Source organism: Pituophis catenifer, unplaced genomic scaffold, assembly GCF_029215685.1.
Source record: "Pituophis catenifer annectens isolate HBS135680 unplaced genomic scaffold, rPitCat1.0.hap2 SCAF_370, whole genome shotgun sequence".
Taxonomy (NCBI): Eukaryota; Metazoa; Chordata; class Lepidosauria; order Squamata; family Colubridae; genus Pituophis; species Pituophis catenifer.
The window spans coordinates 4,115-23,753 of NW_027257250.1; the positions used below are offsets into that span (position 1 = coordinate 4,115).

The 19,639-nt window shown below is 43.8% G+C and overlaps 1 protein-coding gene across 1 annotated transcript; it reads left to right on the plus strand.

Annotated features, from left to right (window-relative positions):
* Positions 1-784: 784 nt before the first annotated feature.
* Positions 785-18,390, plus strand: DTX1 (deltex E3 ubiquitin ligase 1). The gene is made up of 8 exons (XM_070956663.1): positions 785-1,467; positions 10,801-10,862; positions 11,208-11,373; positions 11,761-11,818; positions 14,260-14,418; positions 15,698-15,859; positions 16,746-16,835; positions 18,103-18,390. Exons 1-8 carry the CDS (start codon positions 785-787, stop codon positions 18,325-18,327), a joined length of 1,605 nt encoding a protein of 534 aa, XP_070812764.1. The 3' UTR covers positions 18,328-18,390.
* The last annotated feature ends 1,249 nt before the right edge of the window (positions 18,391-19,639 follow it).

Below are 19,639 nucleotides of genomic sequence, written 5' to 3' on the forward strand. Positions count from 1 at the left end.
TCCTTTCCTTTCCTTTCCTTTCCTTCCCTTCCCTTCCCTTCCCTTCCCTTCCCTTCCCTTCTCTTTTCATCCTTTCCTTTCCTTTTCATCCTTCCCTTCCCTTCCCTTTCCTCTCCTCTCCTCTCCTTTCCTTCCCATCCCTTCTTCCTTTCCTTTCCTTTCCTTTCCTTTCCTTTCCTTTCCTTTCCTTTCCTTTCCTTTCCTTTCCTTTCCTTTCCTTTCCTTTCCTTTCCTTTCCCTTTCCCTTTCCCTTGTTCCCTTTCCCTTTCCCTTTCCTTCCCTTAATTCCTCTCCTCTCATCCTCTTTCCTTCCTTCCCTCCTTCCCTCCTCTCCTCCTCCCCTCCCCTCCCCTCCCCTCCCTTCCCTTCCCTTTTTCCTTTCCTTCCCTTCCCTTCCCTTCTTCCTTTCCTTCCTTTCCCTTCCTTTCCTTCCTTTCCCTTCTTCCTCCCTTTCCTTCCCTTCCCTTAATTCCTCTCCTCCTCTTTCCCTCCCTCCCTCCCTCCCTCCCTTTTCGTTGGCAGAAGCACCACGGGGCTGGTCCTTTGTTGTTACTAAGCAGCTTGCAGGCCGGATCTGGGCCCCGGGGCCTTGAGTTTGACACCCCTGATCTTTTGGGACCATAAGAGGTCATGTAAACAAAACAAGAAAAACCTTTAGCAGCTGGTTGTCTCGCCTTTCCTTAAAATTGCCCAGCAATGCAACTATTTTTTTTTTTTTTTGGCTTCCATTTCCTGTGCTGTATCCGTTAATATCACTTGGTGGTCTCCTTTTCTCGCAGGGACCATGCGCCCGGTCCGGAGGAATTTTTACGATCCTTCTTCCGCTCCTGGCAAAGGGGTGGTGTGGGAATGGGAGAATGACAACAACTCCTGGACGCCTTACGACATGGACATCTGCATCACCATCCAGAACGCTTACGAGAAGCAGCATCCGTGGCTGGACCTCTCCTCCTTGGGCTTCTGCTACCTGATTTACTTCAACAGCATGTCGCAGGTGAACCGCCAGACGCAGAGGAAGCGCCGTCTCCGGAGACGCATGGACTTAGCTTACCCGCTCATCATGGGCTCCATCCCGAAATCTCAATCCTGGCCGGTGGGGACCAATTCCGGCCATCCTTGTTCGTGTCAGCAGTGTCTGCTGGTCAACAGCACCCGGGCAGCGTCAAACGCCATCTTGGCCTCCCAACGCCGGAAGGTGTATTCGGGCAATAGCAACGGGACCTTGGCTGTCCGCCAGAGCAATACTTTCAACGGGACGGCGTTGTGGTCTTTGGGCGCCGTCCAAGCGGGAGGGATGTCCAAGATGGAGCAGTCCCGTTCTGCCAACGGGATGCAAGCTACCACCACTTTCTCCCGAAGCCAGAGCGCACCTAACAATACAACACAAGTGCCCGGTCAAAATAACCTGAACCGGCCTGGGACACAGCGTGCTGCCATCTTAAGTAGCAGAGCCTCCATCCCTCCAGGGTAAGTGTCGGAAACTTTTGGTGTTCCACCAACCCATCGAGGTCAAACGGTCAGGGATGAAAATAAAGAGGACCGCAGAGTCCTCGGTGCTCTCTGAGCTGGGTGGTTTCCTTGCAGATGTTTCACGGCCCAACTAGGTAACGTCATCAGTGCTAGAAGGAAGTGAGATTTGTGGAAAGGAGGAGGAGGAGGAGGAACAGGAAGAGGAAGAGGAGGAGAATGAGGACTGTGGGGTCCTTGGTGTCTCTGAGCTTTCTTGTTTTCTTGCAAACATTTCATTGCCCAATTAAATAACATCATCAGTGCTAGAAGGGAGTGAGGTTTGGGGGAGGAGGAGGAAGAGGAGGAAGAGGAAGAGGAGGAAGAGGAGGAGGAAGACTGTAGGATCCTTGGTGCTCTCTGAGTTTGGTGGTTTTCTTGTAGATGTTTCAATACCCAACTTGGTGCTCTCTGAGCATAATAATTTGTTTGTAGACATTTCATTTCCTTACTAGGGAACCTCAACAGTGCTACTGAGTGCGAGGTTGGCTCCTTCTTTACATACAATAACTTGTCCTGCCAACGTTGGTGGAGTTGTAATTTTCCCCTTGGTATTTGATTAGGATATTGCTTTCTTCTTGATTGTTTGTCTGGTGTTAATCCCTGCTTATCTGGGTATTGGCTGCTGGAGAATATGCGGTTCGGTCTTTTTGTTTCCTTCCTTCTTAGCTTTTTATTTTGAATGGTGTGTAAATGTAACTTATCTCTGTGTGTCTGTTGATGGCCGATTTGTCTGAATGCCAAGCTTCCAGGAATTTTTGGATTTAGCTTTCAGTGATTTCACTGAACTAGGGCTGCATAAAAATCTTGGTTTACGTAGGAAGAACCTGGCTAAAGAGAAATACACATAAAGGCCTACGAAAAGAAAAGAAAACAAATACTGTACCTTTACAGGGAGGATACATGGGATGAGGGTGTGGCTAACTGATGAGGACTAATAAGTCCAAAATAGATCTATCTTAGTCTCCTTAGTCTCCCAATGGGCAGCAGAGTGCTTGCTGGCTGCCTGAAAAAAAGCCTAACTTTCTTCTAAACATTATTTGTTTTTATTTCGGTTATCAATCCACCTATACCATCTATCCCACACCGCGTAATATTCTGAATCTTCTTTTTCTATTAATTCTAAAGTTAATTTATTCATTTCGGCACACTCCAATATTTTTTGAATAATTAATCCCTCTGGTGGTACATTACTTCCTTTCCAATATTGCGCATAAGCAATTTATTGAATTTTTTTGAATTTAAACCTCTTTTGGGCTTCCCTCAAATGTTGTCAAGATTGTTAGCTTTTAGTTCAAATATAAGTGCCCCAGTTAAGCATCCTTGTTTAATCACAGAGAAAAGCTATTCAGAGTTCACTCAGAGGAGTTACAACAATCAGCCATACATACTAAAAGTCAATTGTTCCTGCCGCCTGCAATTATTGAAATACAAAATAAGTTCCTTAGCATGTTTTAATAGGCACCTGAAAAGTCTGCTTTCTCGCAATGTTCTTTTCAAAAACAATGTTTCCTGCTTTATCGTCAGGGATGTTTTTACACGCGTGGAATATATTATGATCTGTATATTATTACTATTGCTACATGACTACTCCTAGCAGTATTACTACTGGTCCCGGTATTAATAACAATGGCAATGGCATTTGGGACGATGCTTTTCAGACGGAAGTCTAATGTGGTTGGATGTTATTAATAATTTATTCTGCGGTTCAGCTAAATATTTAATTATTTATTCAGCGTTTAATTTATTTTGTAAGTTATTAAAAGCTTAAGCTAATAATTAAAGCGATGATGACGATCATCATCATCATAAGCGATTTAAAAAATAGCTGCCCTTAGAATTTCACCAGCTGTTCCAACAATAAGAAAAATAAGAAAAATAGAAATATTATCATCTATTTATCATCTACCTACCTACCTATCATCTATCTCATCTATCTATCTATCTATCTATCTATCTATCTATCTATCTATCTATCTATCTATCTATCTCTCTCTCATCTATTTATCTATCATCTATCTCATCTCTCTATCTCTCTATCTCTCTATCTCTATCTCTCTATCTCTCATCTATTGATCTTTCATCTATCTCATCTATCTATCTCTCTATCTCTCATCTATTTATCTATCATCTATCTCATCTATCTATCTATCTATCTATCTATCTATCTATCTATCTATCTCTCATCTATTGATCTATCATCTATCTCATCTCTCTATCTCTCTATCTCTCTATCTCTCTATCTCTCTATCTCTCTATCTCTCTATCTCTCATCTATTTATCTATCATCTATCTCATCTGTCTATCTATCTATCTATCTATCTATCTATCTTTTTTTTTTTTTTTTAATTTGATTTATATGCCGCCCTTCTCCGAAGACTCAGGGCGGCTTACAATGTGCTCAGCAATAGCCTTCATCCTTTTGTATATTTATACAAAGTCAGCTTATTGCCCCCACAACTGGGTATCTATCTATCTATCTATCTCTCATCTATTGATCTATCATCTATCTCATCTCTCTATCTCTCTATCTCTCTATCTCTCTATCTCTCATCTATTTATCTATCATCTATCTCATCTATCTATCTATCTAACTCTATCTCTCTATCTCTCATCTATTGATCTATCATCTATCTCATCTATCTATCTATCTATCTATCTATCTATCTATCTATCTCTCATCTATTGATCTATCATCTATCTCATCTCTCTATCTCTCTATCTCTCTATCTCTCTATCTCTCTATCTCTCTATCTCTCATCTATTTATCTATCATCTATCTCATCTATCTCATCTATCTCTCTATCTCTCATCTATTTATCTCTCATCTATCTCATCTATCTCATCTATCTCTCTATCTCTCTATCTCTCTATCTCTCTATCTCTCATCTATTGATCTATCATCTATCTCATCTATCTCATCTATCTCTCTATCTCTCTATCTCTCTATCTCTCTATCTCTCATCTATTGATCTATCATCTATCTCATCTATCTATCTCTCTATCTCTCATCTATTTATCTATCATCTATCTCATCTATCTCATCTATCTATCTATCTATCTATCTATCTATCTATCTATCTATCATCTATTGATCTATCATCTATCTATCTATCTATCCTTTGCACATTATTTATCTCACTCTGTTCTGTCGTCTTTTTCTCATCATCACCATCTATATATTATTTATTTTTACTTCCTCATCTATCAATCCCTTCTCTATTACCTATCTACATAACTACCTATCTTCTATCAATCTGTCTTTCCCTCACTTATCTGTTTATCGACTCTCCATTATCCATTTGTCTACCTATCGCCAGCCAGCCAGTCATTAACTATCCGCACAGCTCTTCTGTTCTGTCTATATCCATAGGGGATCCATAGGGGATGGAAGGTATCGTCGTCCAGATGTTTATGCCTCCCATAGTTGTGTTTCACTGCCTCTTTTCATTGTTCATTGTTTCATTGTTCCCTTCACGTCATCTTCTTCCACAGATGTTCTACAGAGAGATTGAGCCTTTCCCTACACATTTTCCAGCATCTGACCAAACCTTGGCCAATGGCCATCTCATGAGGACTCCTACAGTAAATGATTTTGTAGTTTTGGAGGAACTTAATCTATTTCATGGGTTTTTTTTTTTTAATTTGATTTATATGCCGCCCTTCTCCGGAGACTCAGGGTGGCTTACAATGCGCTAAGCAATAGCCTTCATCCTTTTGTATATTTATACAAAGTCAGCTTATTGCCCCCACAATCCGGGTCCTCAATTTACCTACCTTAGAAAGGATGGAAGGCTGAGTCAACCTTGAGCCTTGGTGAGATTCGAACCTGCAGTAATTGCAGGCAGCTGGTCTTAATAACAGGGTGCCTTAGACCACTGTACTACCAAGTCTCCTTTTTTTTGGTCCCGGACAAAGGATTGTAGGCTGTGTTTTCAGATCTGCATCTTTGCTTTTGGCAAATAGGCTCACGTCACTCTTTTTTTTCCCCCCTACGAATTTATGAGCTCTGTCTGAATAATAGCATATTTATTCATAATAAATAGCATAATATCTAAACCCATCTCTCGGTTCTTCTGCGTACAAAGCAACCAAGAATTTTTCCAGAGTCCTTTCCCCCTTTTTATGACAGAAATAAGGCAGGGGCCAGAGCCGATATCTCCAGCCTTCTGCTCACAAAAATTATTTATTTGTTTCAAGCATTTTTTTTTTTAATTTGATTTATATGCCGCCCTTCTCCGGAGACTCAGGGCGGCTTACAATGCGTTAAGCAATAGCCTTCATTCCTTTTGTATATTTTATACAAAGTCAGCTTATTGCCCCCACAAACTGGGTCCTCATTTCACCTACCTTAGAAAGGATGGAAGGCTGAGTCAACCTTGAGCCTTGGAGAGATTCGAACCAGCAGAAATTGCAGGCAGCTGTGTTAATAACAGGGTGCATTAAACCACTGTAAGGCTCTTAAAGCATTAAAACTCACTTCACGGACGTTAAAGCTCCCTAAACAATGGTTAAAGGCAAGAAAGATCTTCAACCTCGCATTCTGGCCCTTAATCAAAACCAGCATAAAACATTAAGAGGAAAATAAAATGGGAAGAGAAAGAGAAAACATTGCACGAAAATACTACGTATTGCTAAAATAAAAAGAGCCATCAAAGTGTCCATGGAGGTTCTCGGCCATCCAGGTCATGGTTATCCCAAAGGTGCTTTTTTCAAGAAGCAACTGGACTTTCGGGTTTTTCTTCGAAGACGTTTTCACTTCTCATCTAAGAAGCTTCTTCATCTCCCCACCATCCAGCCAGAGCTGAAGAAGCTTCTTAGATGAGAAGTGAAAACGTCTTCAAAGAAAAACCTGAAGGTCCAGCTGCCTCTTGAAAAAAGCACCTTTGGCAGAGCAAACCCAGGTATTTGTGCATAGTTATGCCGTACAGTGCATTTTGGCATAGAATTAGTCGTTAGTCAAACATATGGGTCAAACATCTATTAGTCAAACATCTTGGAGTCCTAGTGGACAACCATGTAAATAGGAGCCAGCTGTGCGCAGCAGCTGCCAAAAAAGCCAACACAGTTCTAGGCTGCATCAACAGAGGGATAGAATCAAGATCACGTGAAGTGTTAATACCACTTTATAAGGCCTTGGTAATAAGGCCACACTTGGAATCCTGCATCCAGTTTTGGTCACCACGGTGTAAGAAAGATGTTGAGACTCTAGAAAGGGTGCAGAGAAGAGCAACAAAGATAATTACGGGACTGGAGGCTAAAATGTATGAAGAATGGTTGCAGGAACTGGGGATGTCTAGTTTAATGGAAAGAAGGACTAGGAAAGAAGGACATGATAGCAGTCTTCCAATATCTCAGGGGCTGCCCCAAAGAAGAGGGAGTCAAGCTATTCTCCAAAGCACCTGAAGACAGGACAAGAAGCAATGGGTGGAAACTCATCAAGGAGAGAACCAATTTAGGAGAAATTTCCTGACAGTTAGAACAATTAATCAGTGGAACAACTTGTCTCCAGAAGTTGTAAATGGTCCAACACTGGAACTTTTTAAGAAGATGTTGGATAACCATTTGTCTGAAGTGGTGTAAGGTTTCCTGCCTAATCAGGGTTGGACTAGAAGACCTCCAAGGGTCCCTTCCGACTCTGTTATTCTAAATCTTCTCAATTTACAAAAGACAGACTTTTTTTTTTCAGGCTGGCATACTAGAAAGGGCTATTTATATTTATTCGTTAGTCAAAATGAAAGTGGGGAAGGTTTAGAGCAAGTTCCTTTTACACCCAGAAAAGCTAAGCACCTGCAAACATTGTTTTCTTGCTGCACTTCGCACGCACTTCCTTCTAGTGCTGTTCGGGGTTTTTTTTTTCTTTTAGCTGTTGCGATTGTGAATGTTACACAACGATTATTCCTCCTTGCAGGATCTGCTATGTCAACAACTAGGTAAGATGAGCCAATGGGCAAATCGCTGTCCTGAGATTTATTGCTGCCGGCACCGGAGATGACTGTCGGTGTCAGCAAAAAAATAGGAGTCGGAGAGGAAGAACGTGTGGAGTTTTTTTTGTGTGTCTGTGTAAGAGTGCGAGGAGGGACGTGGTGGCTCAGTGACTAAGATGCTGAGCTTGTCGATCGAAAGGTCGGCAGTTCAGCGGTTCGAATCCCTAGTGCTGCGTAACGGGGTGAGCTCCCGTGACTTGTCCCAGCTTTTGCCATCCTAGCAGTTCGAAAGCAGGTAAAAAATGCAAGTAGAAAAATAGGGACCACCTTTGGTGGGAAGGGAACAGCGTTCCGTGCGCCTTTGGCGTTGAGTCATGCCGGCCACATGACCACGGAGACATCTTCGGACAGCGCTGGCTCTTCGGCTTTGAAACGGAGATGAGCACCGCCCCCTAGAGTCGGGAACGACTAGCATAGATGTGCGAGGGGAACTTTTACCTTTAAGAGTGAGAGCAGGTTAACGTGCTTGAAGGGTGCAGCGATCATTTTAGATTGAGAGTTTTGCATTTTTAGGGGACTTTGAATGTCTGGAACCAGCGCTCCTGCAAGTTATATTTGGAGATCCAGGCTAGGAACAGAGTAGTAAGGTTAGTTGCTAACAGCAGGTGAAAATCAGGTATTTTGGCCCAAAAATGATGCCAAAGAAGGAAATTTGGCTCCCAGTTAACATTTTTACCTTTTTCTTTTCTTTTCTTTTCTTTTTTTCTTTTCTTTTCTTTTCTTTTCTTTTCTTTTCTTTTCTTTTCTTTTCTTTTCTTTTCTTTTCTTTTCTTTTTTGCCACATGGTTCTTAAGTGAATCCAGCTTCTCTCCTATTGATTTTCCTTGTCAGTTGCCCCCTGAGTAGGCTGCAAATGACATTCATGAGACCATGGGATGCGCCGTAAATACATGCCATTTGTAAGCATCCGAATTTTGATCATGTCCGTGGGGACGCTGTAGCAAAGGTGAAGGTTAGTTCTAAGACACTTCCTTCCAATGGTCATAAGTTGAGGACTACCTGAATTGTGATATTGGGGCCTTTGTCAAGTATCTACGTAGCATAGTTAAAAGGTAAAGGTAAAGGTTCCCCTCGCACATACGTGCTAGTCGTTTATGCACGCCCCTTACAGGCCTCTTAGGAATGGGGTGAGGTCAACAGTAGACCGTTTTAGGTTAAAATTTTGGGGGTTTTGGGATGAGACCACAGAGTCTGGTAGTGCATTCCAGGCATTAACAACTCTGTTACTGAAGTCGTATTTTCTGCAATCGAGTTTGGAGCGGCTCACTTTAAGTTTGCATCTGTTGTGTGCTTGTGTATTGTTGTGGTTGAAGCTGAAGTAGTCATTGACAGATAGGACATTGTAGCAGATGATTTTATGAGCTACGCTTAGGTCATACCGAAGGCGGCGTAGTTCTAAATTGCCTAAGCCCAAAATTTCAAGTCTGGTGCCATAAGGTATTGTGTTACGAGCAGAGGAGTGGAGGACTCTTCTTGTGAAATATTTCTGGACGCGCTCAATTGTATTAACGTCCAATATGCAGTGCGGGTTCCAGACAGAGTTGTCGTCGTGAGAATAAAACTAGGAAAACATATACACACACATGGTGGGAGTGTCTTTCTTTGAGAAATAACTCATTGTAGTTGTCAAAACCGGCCCTTTTGGCAGAGAAAGGGAACGTGGTTATTTTTAGCGGCTCTGCTTGTAAGACCATCTGGAGGGTGAAGAGAATTTTGCTGGGGGAGGGGGGCAGGGGGAAGTGGGGGGTTGGTTATGTTTTTGCAGGCCCTTCCACCGAAGACCCCTGAGTGGCAAGCAAAATGTGGTCGGCCATCTGGTTGCGCTAGAGAGGAATCGGTCGGGAGTTAATCCTGCCGGTGACAAAGGAACAGTTTGCTGATGAATGTTTGACAAAGTCAATGTTCTCTTTATCTGCTTATAATCCTTGGGAACATCTGTATCAGAGAAGAGCAAGGAAGATGATTAGGGGACTGGAGGCTAAAACATATAAAGAACGGTTGCTGGAATTGGGTACGTCTAGTTTATTGAAAAGGAGGATTAGGGGTGACACGATAGCGGTGTTCCAATATCTCAGGGGCTGCCCCAAAGAAGAGGGAGTCAAGCTATTCTCCAAAGCACCTGAAGGCAGGACAAGAAGCAACGGATGGAAACTAATCAAGGAGAGAAGCAACTTAGAACTAAGGAGGAATTTCCTGACAGTGAGAACAATTCATCAGTGGAACGACTTAAACTTCAGAAGTTGTGAATTCTCCAACACTGGACGCTTTTAAGATGTTGGACAGCCCTTTGTATGGAATGGGGTAGGGTCTCCTACTTGGGCAGGGGGTTGGACTAGATGACCTATAAGGTACCTTCCAACTCTGTTAATCTGTTAAATAACCATATATGCCCACAACCACATACATACACATAGACACATATTTGTACACTGACCGATGCACATACCCATATATACTAACACTAAGTGCAAACACAGAGTCTAAAGAGAAGGAGAAGAAGGGAGGTGGAGGAGGAGGAGAAAGGGAAGGGGAGGTGGAGGTGATGGAGAAGGAATAGGTGGAGGAGAAGGGAAAGGGAAGAGGAAGGGGAGGTGGAGGAGATGCAGAAGGAATAGGTGGAGGAGAAGGAGAAAGGGGAGGGGAAGGGGAGGTGGAGGAGATGGAGAAGGAATAGATGGAGGAGAAGGGAAAGGGAAGAGGAAGGGGAGGTGGAGGAGACAGAGAAGGAATAGGTGGAGGAGAAGGGAAAGGGAAGAGGAAGGGGAGGTGGAGGAGATGGAGAAGGAATAGGTGGAGGAGAAGGGAAAGGGAAGGGGGGAAGAGGAGGTGGAGGAGATGGAGAAGGAATAGGTGGAGGAGAAGGGAAAGGGAAGAGGAAGGGGAGGTGGAGGAGATGCAGAAGGAATAGGTGGAGGAGAAGGGAAAGGGAAGGGGGGAAGAGGAGGAGGAGGAGGAGACCAGCTGGATCAGAACTTTCAAATTAAAGAATATTTTACAAAGAATTCCCAGGGGGAAAAATAGTATTTTGAATTTTTGGGATATTGATGCTGTTACCTACCCTGGTTATGAAACATCTGCAGGAAATCAACCAAATTCTGAGAACCCAACATACTCAACCTGAGTAGATACGTTGTCTACTATGAGAAAGTGATTTGTTTGTTTATTTGAAAGCCAGGTGGACTAACGTGCTTGGCAAGGCTGCAAGGGAAGATTTTGAAGGGTAAAATAATACCCTTTTGGGATGTTCCAAAAGCATGTGTTCCTTCAAGGGATTCCTGTTCAAATCTCCTCCATCTTTCTCTTCCAGGGTTCCTGCTCTCCCGGTGAAGAATCTGAATGGAACTGGTCCAGTCCACCCTGCCTTGGCAGGTAAGAGTTGTAAATGAAATGATGCCTTTTTAGTAAAATATGCTAGACAGAAAAGGTGCTCCCGTCTGATTTTTTTTTATTAAGGAACAGTGAAAACCTTGATTTAACAAACTGTTTGACAGGATGTCATGCCTGTTAAATCCAGATGTCTGTTAAATCCAAAGGTTTGTTAAATCCAAAAGTCTGTTAAATCCAAAAGTCTGTTAAATCCAAAAATCTATTAAATCCAAAGGTCTGTTAAATCCAAAAGTCTGTTAAATCCAAAGGTCTGTTAAATCCAAAGGTCTGTTGAATCAAAACATGTGGGATTAGTTTTGTTAGAATTACTTTCTTTCTCTCTTTCAGGAATGACCGGCATCTTGATGTGTGCAGCAGGTTTGCCCGTCTGTCTGACGCGAGCTCCAAAGCCCATCTTGCACCCGCCGCCTGTCAACAAGAGTGACATGAAGGCCGTGCCGGGCATTACCGGCATTTGCCGTAAAACCAAGAAGAAACATTTGAAGAAGAGTAAGTTGTCTTCCTCCTTGGTCTCTGAGGGATTAAAATGTGGGGTCTCACGCTGGGCACTGCCTTTTGGACCCTTTTAGGGTTGGCGGCCATTTTGCATCCTAACCAGGTGGGATGCCGCATCAAGTACCCTGAGCACTGTGGGAAATTCTGAAAGGCTGTAATGAGTCAACTGTTTGGCTCTGGATAGGATCAGACTTTGCATTGGTTTGACCGAAACTGATTGGCGCAGGTGGGAATGGAGAGGCATAAAATGGTTTTCATGAGGACTAGAGCAGTGAACTAACAGCAGCAGTCACCGTGTCTAAGAAGACAATTTTCATTGTCTCTATGGGTGTGGGTGTATTCGTGCCTTTGAGTCAGCACTGACTCTTCTCTTCTCTCCAGGCAGAAACCCTGAGGATGTGGTGCGACGTTACATCCAGAAAGTGAAGAACCCTCCCGACGAGGTGAGTTACCCTATTTTCTGACACACCATTGTGGTAGAAAAAGTGTCAAATAGCCAGACATGAGTCGATTGATCCCTCTTCCCAATGTAGTATTTCATGACGTTAAGAACAATCCATCAGTGGAACAGCTTGCCTTCTGAAGTTATACCACCATAGAGGTGATATTCAGCTGGTTCAAACCGGTTCGCCCGAACTGGTAGCGGAAATGCCATCCTATTTAGGCACATTTTTTAGGCCGGGCACATGTGTGGAAGGCAGGTGTGTGTGCAAACTGGGCACACGCATGGCTAACTGGAAGTAACATAATGTCAAACCCACCGTTGGTGATCCATCACTGGAGTGTTTTTCCTATCAGGGCAACCTGGTCTCCCAAATGTGGGACGGAGCATACTGGTTTCCTTTCACCTTTCGGCCCCAATCCAGGAGCCTTCGCAGACAATCACTTTCACGACAAACTATTTTTGCGTTAAATTTACTATATTTTTCGGAGTATCAGACACACCAGAGTATTAGACGCACCTTAGCTTTTGGGGAGGAAAATAAGAAAAAAGATGATTGGCGAGTGGATCGGCCTTCCCGGAATACCCCCAATCAGCTGTTCCCAGAGGTGAATTTTAGCAACAGGTTCATTGGTTGTGAGCTCTGTGCCTTGCTTTTTCTTCAGCCTCTCAAACTTCATTTCAGAAAAAAAAAATTTTTTCCTGCCTCTGAAAGCCTCCAAAACAGAGCTTCAGAAAAAAAGCCTCTGAAGCTCTGTTTGGAGGCTTTTTTTCTGAAGCTTCTTTCAGAGGCTTTTTTTTCTGAAGCTCCATTTGGAGGCTTTTTTTCTGAAGCTTCTTTCAGAGGCTTTTTTTTCTGAAGCTCCATTTGGAGGCTTTTTTTCTGAAGCTTCTTTCAGAGGCTTTTTTTTCTAAAGCTCTATTTGGAGGCTTTTTTTCTGGAGCTTCCTTTCAGAGGCTTTTTTCAGCCTCTGAAACCTCCGTTTGAGAGACTAGGCAAGGCTACATTTGAAGTATAAGACGCACCCAGATTTTCACCCTCTTTTTTGGGGGAAAAGGTGCGTCTTATACTCCGAAAAATATGATATATTTACTGATGAAGAAATAAAGGGACTTTACTAGTACAGACTAGTAAAGAGTCTAAAATAAAGAGACTAGTCTCCCTTTATTTCTTTGTCAGTAAATATAAATTCAACACAAAAATAGTTTGTCGTGAAAACGAATGCCTGCGAAGTATCCTCCTTCCCATATTTGGGTAGACCAGGTTGCCCTGATTGAAAAAAAAACACTTAATCTCTCCCCTGGTACAGCTGACAAAATGAGGAGAGCCCATGGCTTAGAGGTTAATACATCTACCTAATATGCAAGCAGCCAGGGTTTGAGTCCCAAAAAGGGTATGGCTAGCTGATGAGAGCTAAATAGCTTGAAATAGATTCTATACTAGCCTCCCTTTATTTCTTTGTCGGTAAATATAAATCCATCACGAGCTTTTCAAGAAGAGATTGGATAGCCACTTGTCTGGGATGATATAGGGTCTCCTGCTTGAGAAGGAAGTTGGACTCCAAGGTCTCTTCCAACCCTATTATTCTATGTTTTAGCGTACTTTGCAAGGCTGTTTGCGGAGTAAAAGGAGGAGAGATCCTGCAGTTTCGAGGTGTTTAAAAGAAGAGGAGGTTTGAGATGAAATAAGGATTAAAAATAGAAAGCAAATGACTTGGAGCAAAAGAGCTGCTAGACGTGAGATCTCAGGTGTTTTAATTTCCAGCAACAGGAAAATGCTTATATTTGCACCAAGGTGGTGCAGGTTATTATCATGAAATAGTTTGTGATACATTTCAGGATTCTGAATCACTGAAAGGCACCGGTGAATATGTATTTCCACCCACAGAGATTGCTTGAGCATGTCCAGTGGTTCAGAGGCTGGGTTGCCACCAGGGAAACCCAGAATTCAGTTCCCATCCTGAACCACAAAATTTTGGGGCCAGTCTCTCTCTTAACTCCAGTGATTGTTTTTGGGGGGATTGAAGATAGAAGAATTGGATCTATAGGTAATCTCTCTGTCAACTCGCAAAGCATCCCTGGCCTGCTCTCGAGTTGCCATAGGCAAGGGGGGATGGGAAACCAACGAAGCAGCACGGCAGCCAAGAACAAAGGCACATTCCAGACATATCTCTCTCAAGGCTGTCTCCCAGGGTTACCCACAGCGGCCGGAGGGGAGTGATCTCTACTGTGTGGCACAAACACTTCCAGCAACAATCTGTCTCTAGAACTAGATTAGAACTAGGGCTAGAAGTAGAGTAGAAGACCTCCAAGATCCTTCCCTATTAGTCCATATTCATTGTTTTTAATTTACTCCCAGTGCTTTGCAGCTCCCTTGAATCCAACCTCCCTCCTTATTAGCTATTGCTGACACCTGCTATTTGTTCTCCCCCCCCAAAACAGGACTGTACCATCTGCATGGAGAGATTGGTGTCCTCCTCAGGTTATGAGGGTATCCTCAGGCACAAGGGTGCCAAGCCGGAACTGGTAGGAAAACTGGGGAAATGCGGGCACATGTACCACCTCCTTTGTCTCGTTGCCATGTACAACAACGGCAATAAGGTGAGCCCGGATTCCAATGGGTAGCTGGGGGGAATCGGGGGGGGGAGGGGTCATTATTGGTTTGGGGGCAGAGAGTCTCAATCTCCCTCCCCCCCACATGGAAAATAGAATTGAGCCCAAATGGCTTTAGAATTTAGAGAACTTGGAAACAGAAAAGAAATAGAAATAAATAAAGAAATATATGGACTCACCCCAAACAGTGAGATGACCAGTATATAAATTAGATAGATAGATAGATGATAGATAGATTTATCATGTCTGTCTGTCTTTCTGTATCTATCTATCTATCTATCTATCTATCTATCTATCTATCTATCTATCTGATAGATAGATAGATACAGAAAGACAGACAGACATGATAAATAGATAGATAGAGATAAGAGAAGAGAAGATGATAAGAGAAGATAGTAGATAATAGATAGATAGATGATAGAGAGATATAGAGAGATACAGAAAGACAGACATGATGATAGATAGATAGATAGAGAGAGAGAGAGAGAGAGAGATACAAAAAGACAGACAGACAGGCATGACAAATAAGATAAGATAAGATAAGATAAGATAAGATAAGATAAGATAAGATAAGATAAGATAAGATAAGATAAAATAGATTAGATAGATAGATGATAGATATAGAGAGATACAGAGATACAGAAAGACAGACATGATAAATAGATAGAAGATAGATAGATAGATAGATAGATAGATAGATAGATAGATAGATAAGAGATAAGGAAGGAAGGAAGAAGAGGTAAGGAAGGAAGGAAGAAGAAGGAAGGAAGGAAGGAAGGAAGGAAGGAAGGAAGAAAGAAAGAAAGAAAGAAAGAAAGAAAGAAAGAAAGAAAGAAAGAAAGAAAGAAAGATTGGTCTAGTGGTTAAGACTAGAAAGCAGCAGACAGTGAGTTATCATTCCATTTGAAGCCCGAAGGCTGAGTGGGTGACTTTGGGCCAATCACCAAGAGACGGTGAGTTCTAATCCCACCTCAGGCATGGAAGCCAGCCTGGTGATTTAGGGCCAGTCCCTCTCTCTCAGCCCAAATCACTTCACAGGGTTGTTGTTGTTGTGGGGAAAATAGGAAGAGGAAAAACTATTATGTGTGTTTGTTGCTTTGAATTATTTGTAAAAATAATAATAATAATAATAAAAGCGGTCTAAGTACATTTTGTCCATAGTATTTTGCTGGTCTACTAATTTAGTCACTAAGTTGAAAAATGAAATAAGATTGTAAATAAGTCCTTAGACCTCCTCCTCACCTTCTCGCTTTCTTCTGCCTCCCAGGACGGCAGTCTCCAGTGCCCGACTTGCAAGGCCATCTATGGGGAGAAGACGGGAACTCAGCCTCCTGGAAAGATGGAATTCCACATTATCCCCCACTCTCTCCCTGGCTATCCGGATTGCAAAACTATCCGCATTGTGTACAACATTTCTGCGGGGATCCAGGTGAGAAGGAGAATGCATTACAGGTAGCCTTTGACGTACGACCCACAATGGAGCCCGAAATGTATATGGCTAAGTGAAACATTTGTGATAAGTGAGTTTTACCCCGTTTTACGACCGTTGTTGCCACATTTGTTAAGAGTTAGTAACACCACGGGATGCTGCAACCATCATAAAAATGAATCAGTTGCCAAGCGTCTGAATTTTGATCACGTGTCTCTAGGGATGCTCCAACAGGCGTAAGTGTGAGAAATAGACATAAGTCCCTATTTTCAGGTTCGTTGTTGCGGACTACAGCAATAGTGATAGCCCTTAGACTTATATACCGCTTCACAGTGCTTTTACAGCCCTCTCTAAGCGCTTTACAGAGTTAGCATCTTGCCCCCAACAATCTGAGTCCTCATTTTACCCACCTCGGAAGGATGGAAGGCTGAGTCAACCTTGAGCCGGTGAAAAATTGAACTCCTGGCAATGGGCAGAGTTTGCCTGCAATAGCAATAGCACTTAGACCTATACACCGCTTCACAGTGCTTTCCAGCCCTCTCTAAGCGGTTTACAGAGTCAGCCTCTTGCCCCCAACGATCTGGGTCCTCATTTTACCCACCTCGGAAGGATGGAAGGCTGAGTCAACCTTGAGACAGTCAGGATCACACTGCCAAACTGCTGGCAGTCAGCAGAAGTAGCCTGCAGTACTGCATTCTAACCACTGCGCCACCACGGTTCTTACACGGCTACCTGTCATTTCTAATGGATGATAACTTCATTGTAACTTCAACCGGTTGTAAATCGAGGATTATCTGTACTCCCTTCCATAAGACACACATTGTGGAACAGACACGTGTTCTGTTGCCTCTCCCAACTTTTTTTTTTTGTTTGTTTGTTTAAGCAGGGCATAGAGCATCCAAATCCTGGGAAAAAGTTCACCGCACGAGGATTCCCACGTCACTGTTACCTTCCGGACAATGAGAAAGGCAGAAAGGTAAGTGCTCCCTTTCCCTAACCTTAAAAGGTAAAGGTAAAGGTTCCCCTCGCACATATGTGCTAGTCGTTCCCGACTCTAGGGGGCGGTGCTCATCTCCGTTTCAAAGCCGAAGAGCCAGCGCTGTCCGAAGACGTCTCCGTGGTCCTGTGGCTGGCATGACTCAATGCCAAAGGCACCCGGAACACTGTTACCTTCCCACCAAAGGGGGTCCCTATTTTTCTACTTGCATTTTTCATGTGCTTCCGAACTGCTAGGTTGGCAGAAGCTGGGACAAGGAACGGGAGCTCACCCCGGTACGCGGCACTAGGGATTCTAACTGCTGAACTGCCGACCTTTCGCTCGATAAGTTCAGCATCTTAGCCACTGAGCCACTGTGTCCCTTTCCCTGACCTTAGTGGGCTTAAAGTAGAACATACTTAAGTAGTCACCGTTCCTTGCCTTCGTGAACTCATTGCTTCTGTTTTGTGTTGATAGTATTTTTATATATGCCCTCGTACTTCACATTCTCTTTCTTCCTCATGTTGCTCTCAGTTGGCACCACTATGTCTATCACCATCACTGTCCTCTGGTCCTTGTCTACCACCAGGATGTTGATTGGCTACCACCTGTGTGACTTCCAGACAGACAGGCAAATGGTAACCAATCAACCAGACATCGTGGTAGTAGAAGGACCAGAAGACAATCGTGGTCCAGATAGACAGGCAAGTGGTAGCCAATCAGCCAGACATTGTGGTAGTAGAAGGACCAGAAGACAATCGTGGTCCAGACAGACAGGCAAGTGGTAGTCAATCAACCAGACATCGTGGTAGTAGAAGGACCAGAAGACAATCGTGGTCCAGATAGACAGGCAAGTGGTAGCCAATCAACCAGACATCCTGGTAGTAGAAGGACCAGAAGGCAATCGTGGTCCAGACAGGCAAGTGGTAGCTAAACATCCAGACATCGTGGTAGTAGAAGGACCAGAAGACAATCGTGGTCCAGATAGACAGGCAAGTGGTAGCCAATCAACCAGACATTGTGGTAGTAGAAGGACCAGAAGACAATCGTGGTCCAGATAGACAGGCAAGTGGTAGCCAATCAACCAGACATCATGGTTAGTAGAAGGACCAGAAGACAGTGGTGGTAATAGCTGTAGAAGTGCCAAATGAGAACAAGACCAGGAAGAAAAAGTATGAGAAGTAGCAGGGCCTGAAGAAGGAACTGGGGAGGTTGTGGAAAGTCAATATATATATATATATATATATATTACCTTCTCCTCCTCCAGATTTTGAAACTCCTCATTGTGGCCTGGGAACGCCGGCTCATCTTCACCATCGGGACCTCGAACACGACTGGTGAATCGGACACTGTGGTGTGGAACGAGATCCACCACAAAACCGAATTTGGCTCCAACCTCACTGGCCATGGCTATCCTGACCTGAACTATCTGGACAATGTCCTGGCTGAACTGATGGCCCAGGGGGTCTTGGAAGCCAACCTGAAGGACTGAGAAGATGTGGGGGGGGGTTTGCCTCCCTCCACCCAACGTTCCTCCTGCCTCCATTTCGCCCTGTGCAGCGCAAGCCACTGCCTGTCTCTCCTCTCCTCCATCTGTCTGTCTGTGTCTTGTGTTCACCCACTGGTGAGGCAGCTGTGTTTGGGATGGTTCCTTCCACCTTCCCAAGTCGCTTTGACTAGCTTGACTTCCAACCATGGAGGATGCAGGGTGCTTTCCTCCACCATCCCTGGCAGGATTTGCAACATGATCCCGGGGTTCCCTCCCCGGACAAAAAAAAACAAAAGCTTTGTGAGTGAGCAACGACCCATGCAAGCTTTTTGCTCTTCTCTTCTTCTTTTTTTTTTTTCCTACATAGGTGTATATTTCTTGGCCATTCCCATGGGTTCAAAGCTCAGTACCCCATCAAACCCTCCACCTCCAACCACTCAAAATCTCACGTCCAGGTTGTCCTGCCTCCTTTTGTCTCTGTTCCTCGCTTTTTTTCTCGGGTTGCCTTTGTGGCTCTGTCCAGAGAAGCAGGAAAGAAGATCCAAGTGGAGCACCTAAGGAAGGGCAGACATTGTGGCTTCACAAACGGGGTAGAGCTGTTGTCGACCGGCTTTGTTGTGTCTGCCTTCCGTGCAACTTAAAAGGGGCCCCGTCTCTTTGGCTCTGTCTCTTGACTCCCAGCCTCTTTCACTGATCAAATGCAAAGTTTGCCCTCTTAGTTCAGCGGTTCCCCCAACCCCGGTTCATGGAGCAGCACCAGTCCGTGGCATGTCAGAAACCGGACCGGGCGAACAAACAAAGCTCCATCCGCAGGATGTCGGCAGAATGCCAAACCACACCGATTCGTGGAAAAAAAACCCTCTCCATGGAACCGGTTCCTGGTGTCCCAAAGGTTGGGGGGGCCACAATGTTTTTTCTTCAAAATTTATATATATTGCAAAATGGGGGAGGTTTTTCTAAGTGGAGTTACAGCGGGTAAAGAGTGGGAAAGCCCACAAGATCTCCTTTCCCATAATCCACACAGATTCCCTTTGGTTGGCTGTTTATTTAACAAACCCAAAATTATACGTTGCAGGATAAACCAGATACTTGGTCCTTTATAATACTCCCACCAGTGGTGGGTTTCAGCAGGTTCTGACCAGTTCTGGAGAACCGGTAGCGGAAATTTTGAGTAGTTCGGATAACCGGTAGTAAAAATTCTGACTGGCCCTACCCCCGTCTATTATCTGCCTCCCAAGTGCCAGCTGATCAGGAGGAAATGGGGATTTTGCAGTAACCTTCCCCTGGAGTGGGGACGGAATGGAAATTTTACAGT

Bases quoted from the DNA above. Each gene is read 5' to 3' on its own strand.
- DTX1 (XM_070956663.1), top strand. From the start codon at position 785: ATGCGCCCGGTCCGGAGGAATTTTTACGATCCTTCTTCCGCTCCTGGC. The intron at 10,863-11,207 runs GTAAGAGTTGTA...TCTCTCTTTCAG, and splicing joins AGTCCACCCTGCCTTGGCAG to GAATGACCGGCATCTTGATG. The intron at 14,419-15,697 runs GTGAGCCCGGAT...TCTGCCTCCCAG, and splicing joins TGTACAACAACGGCAATAAG to GACGGCAGTCTCCAGTGCCC.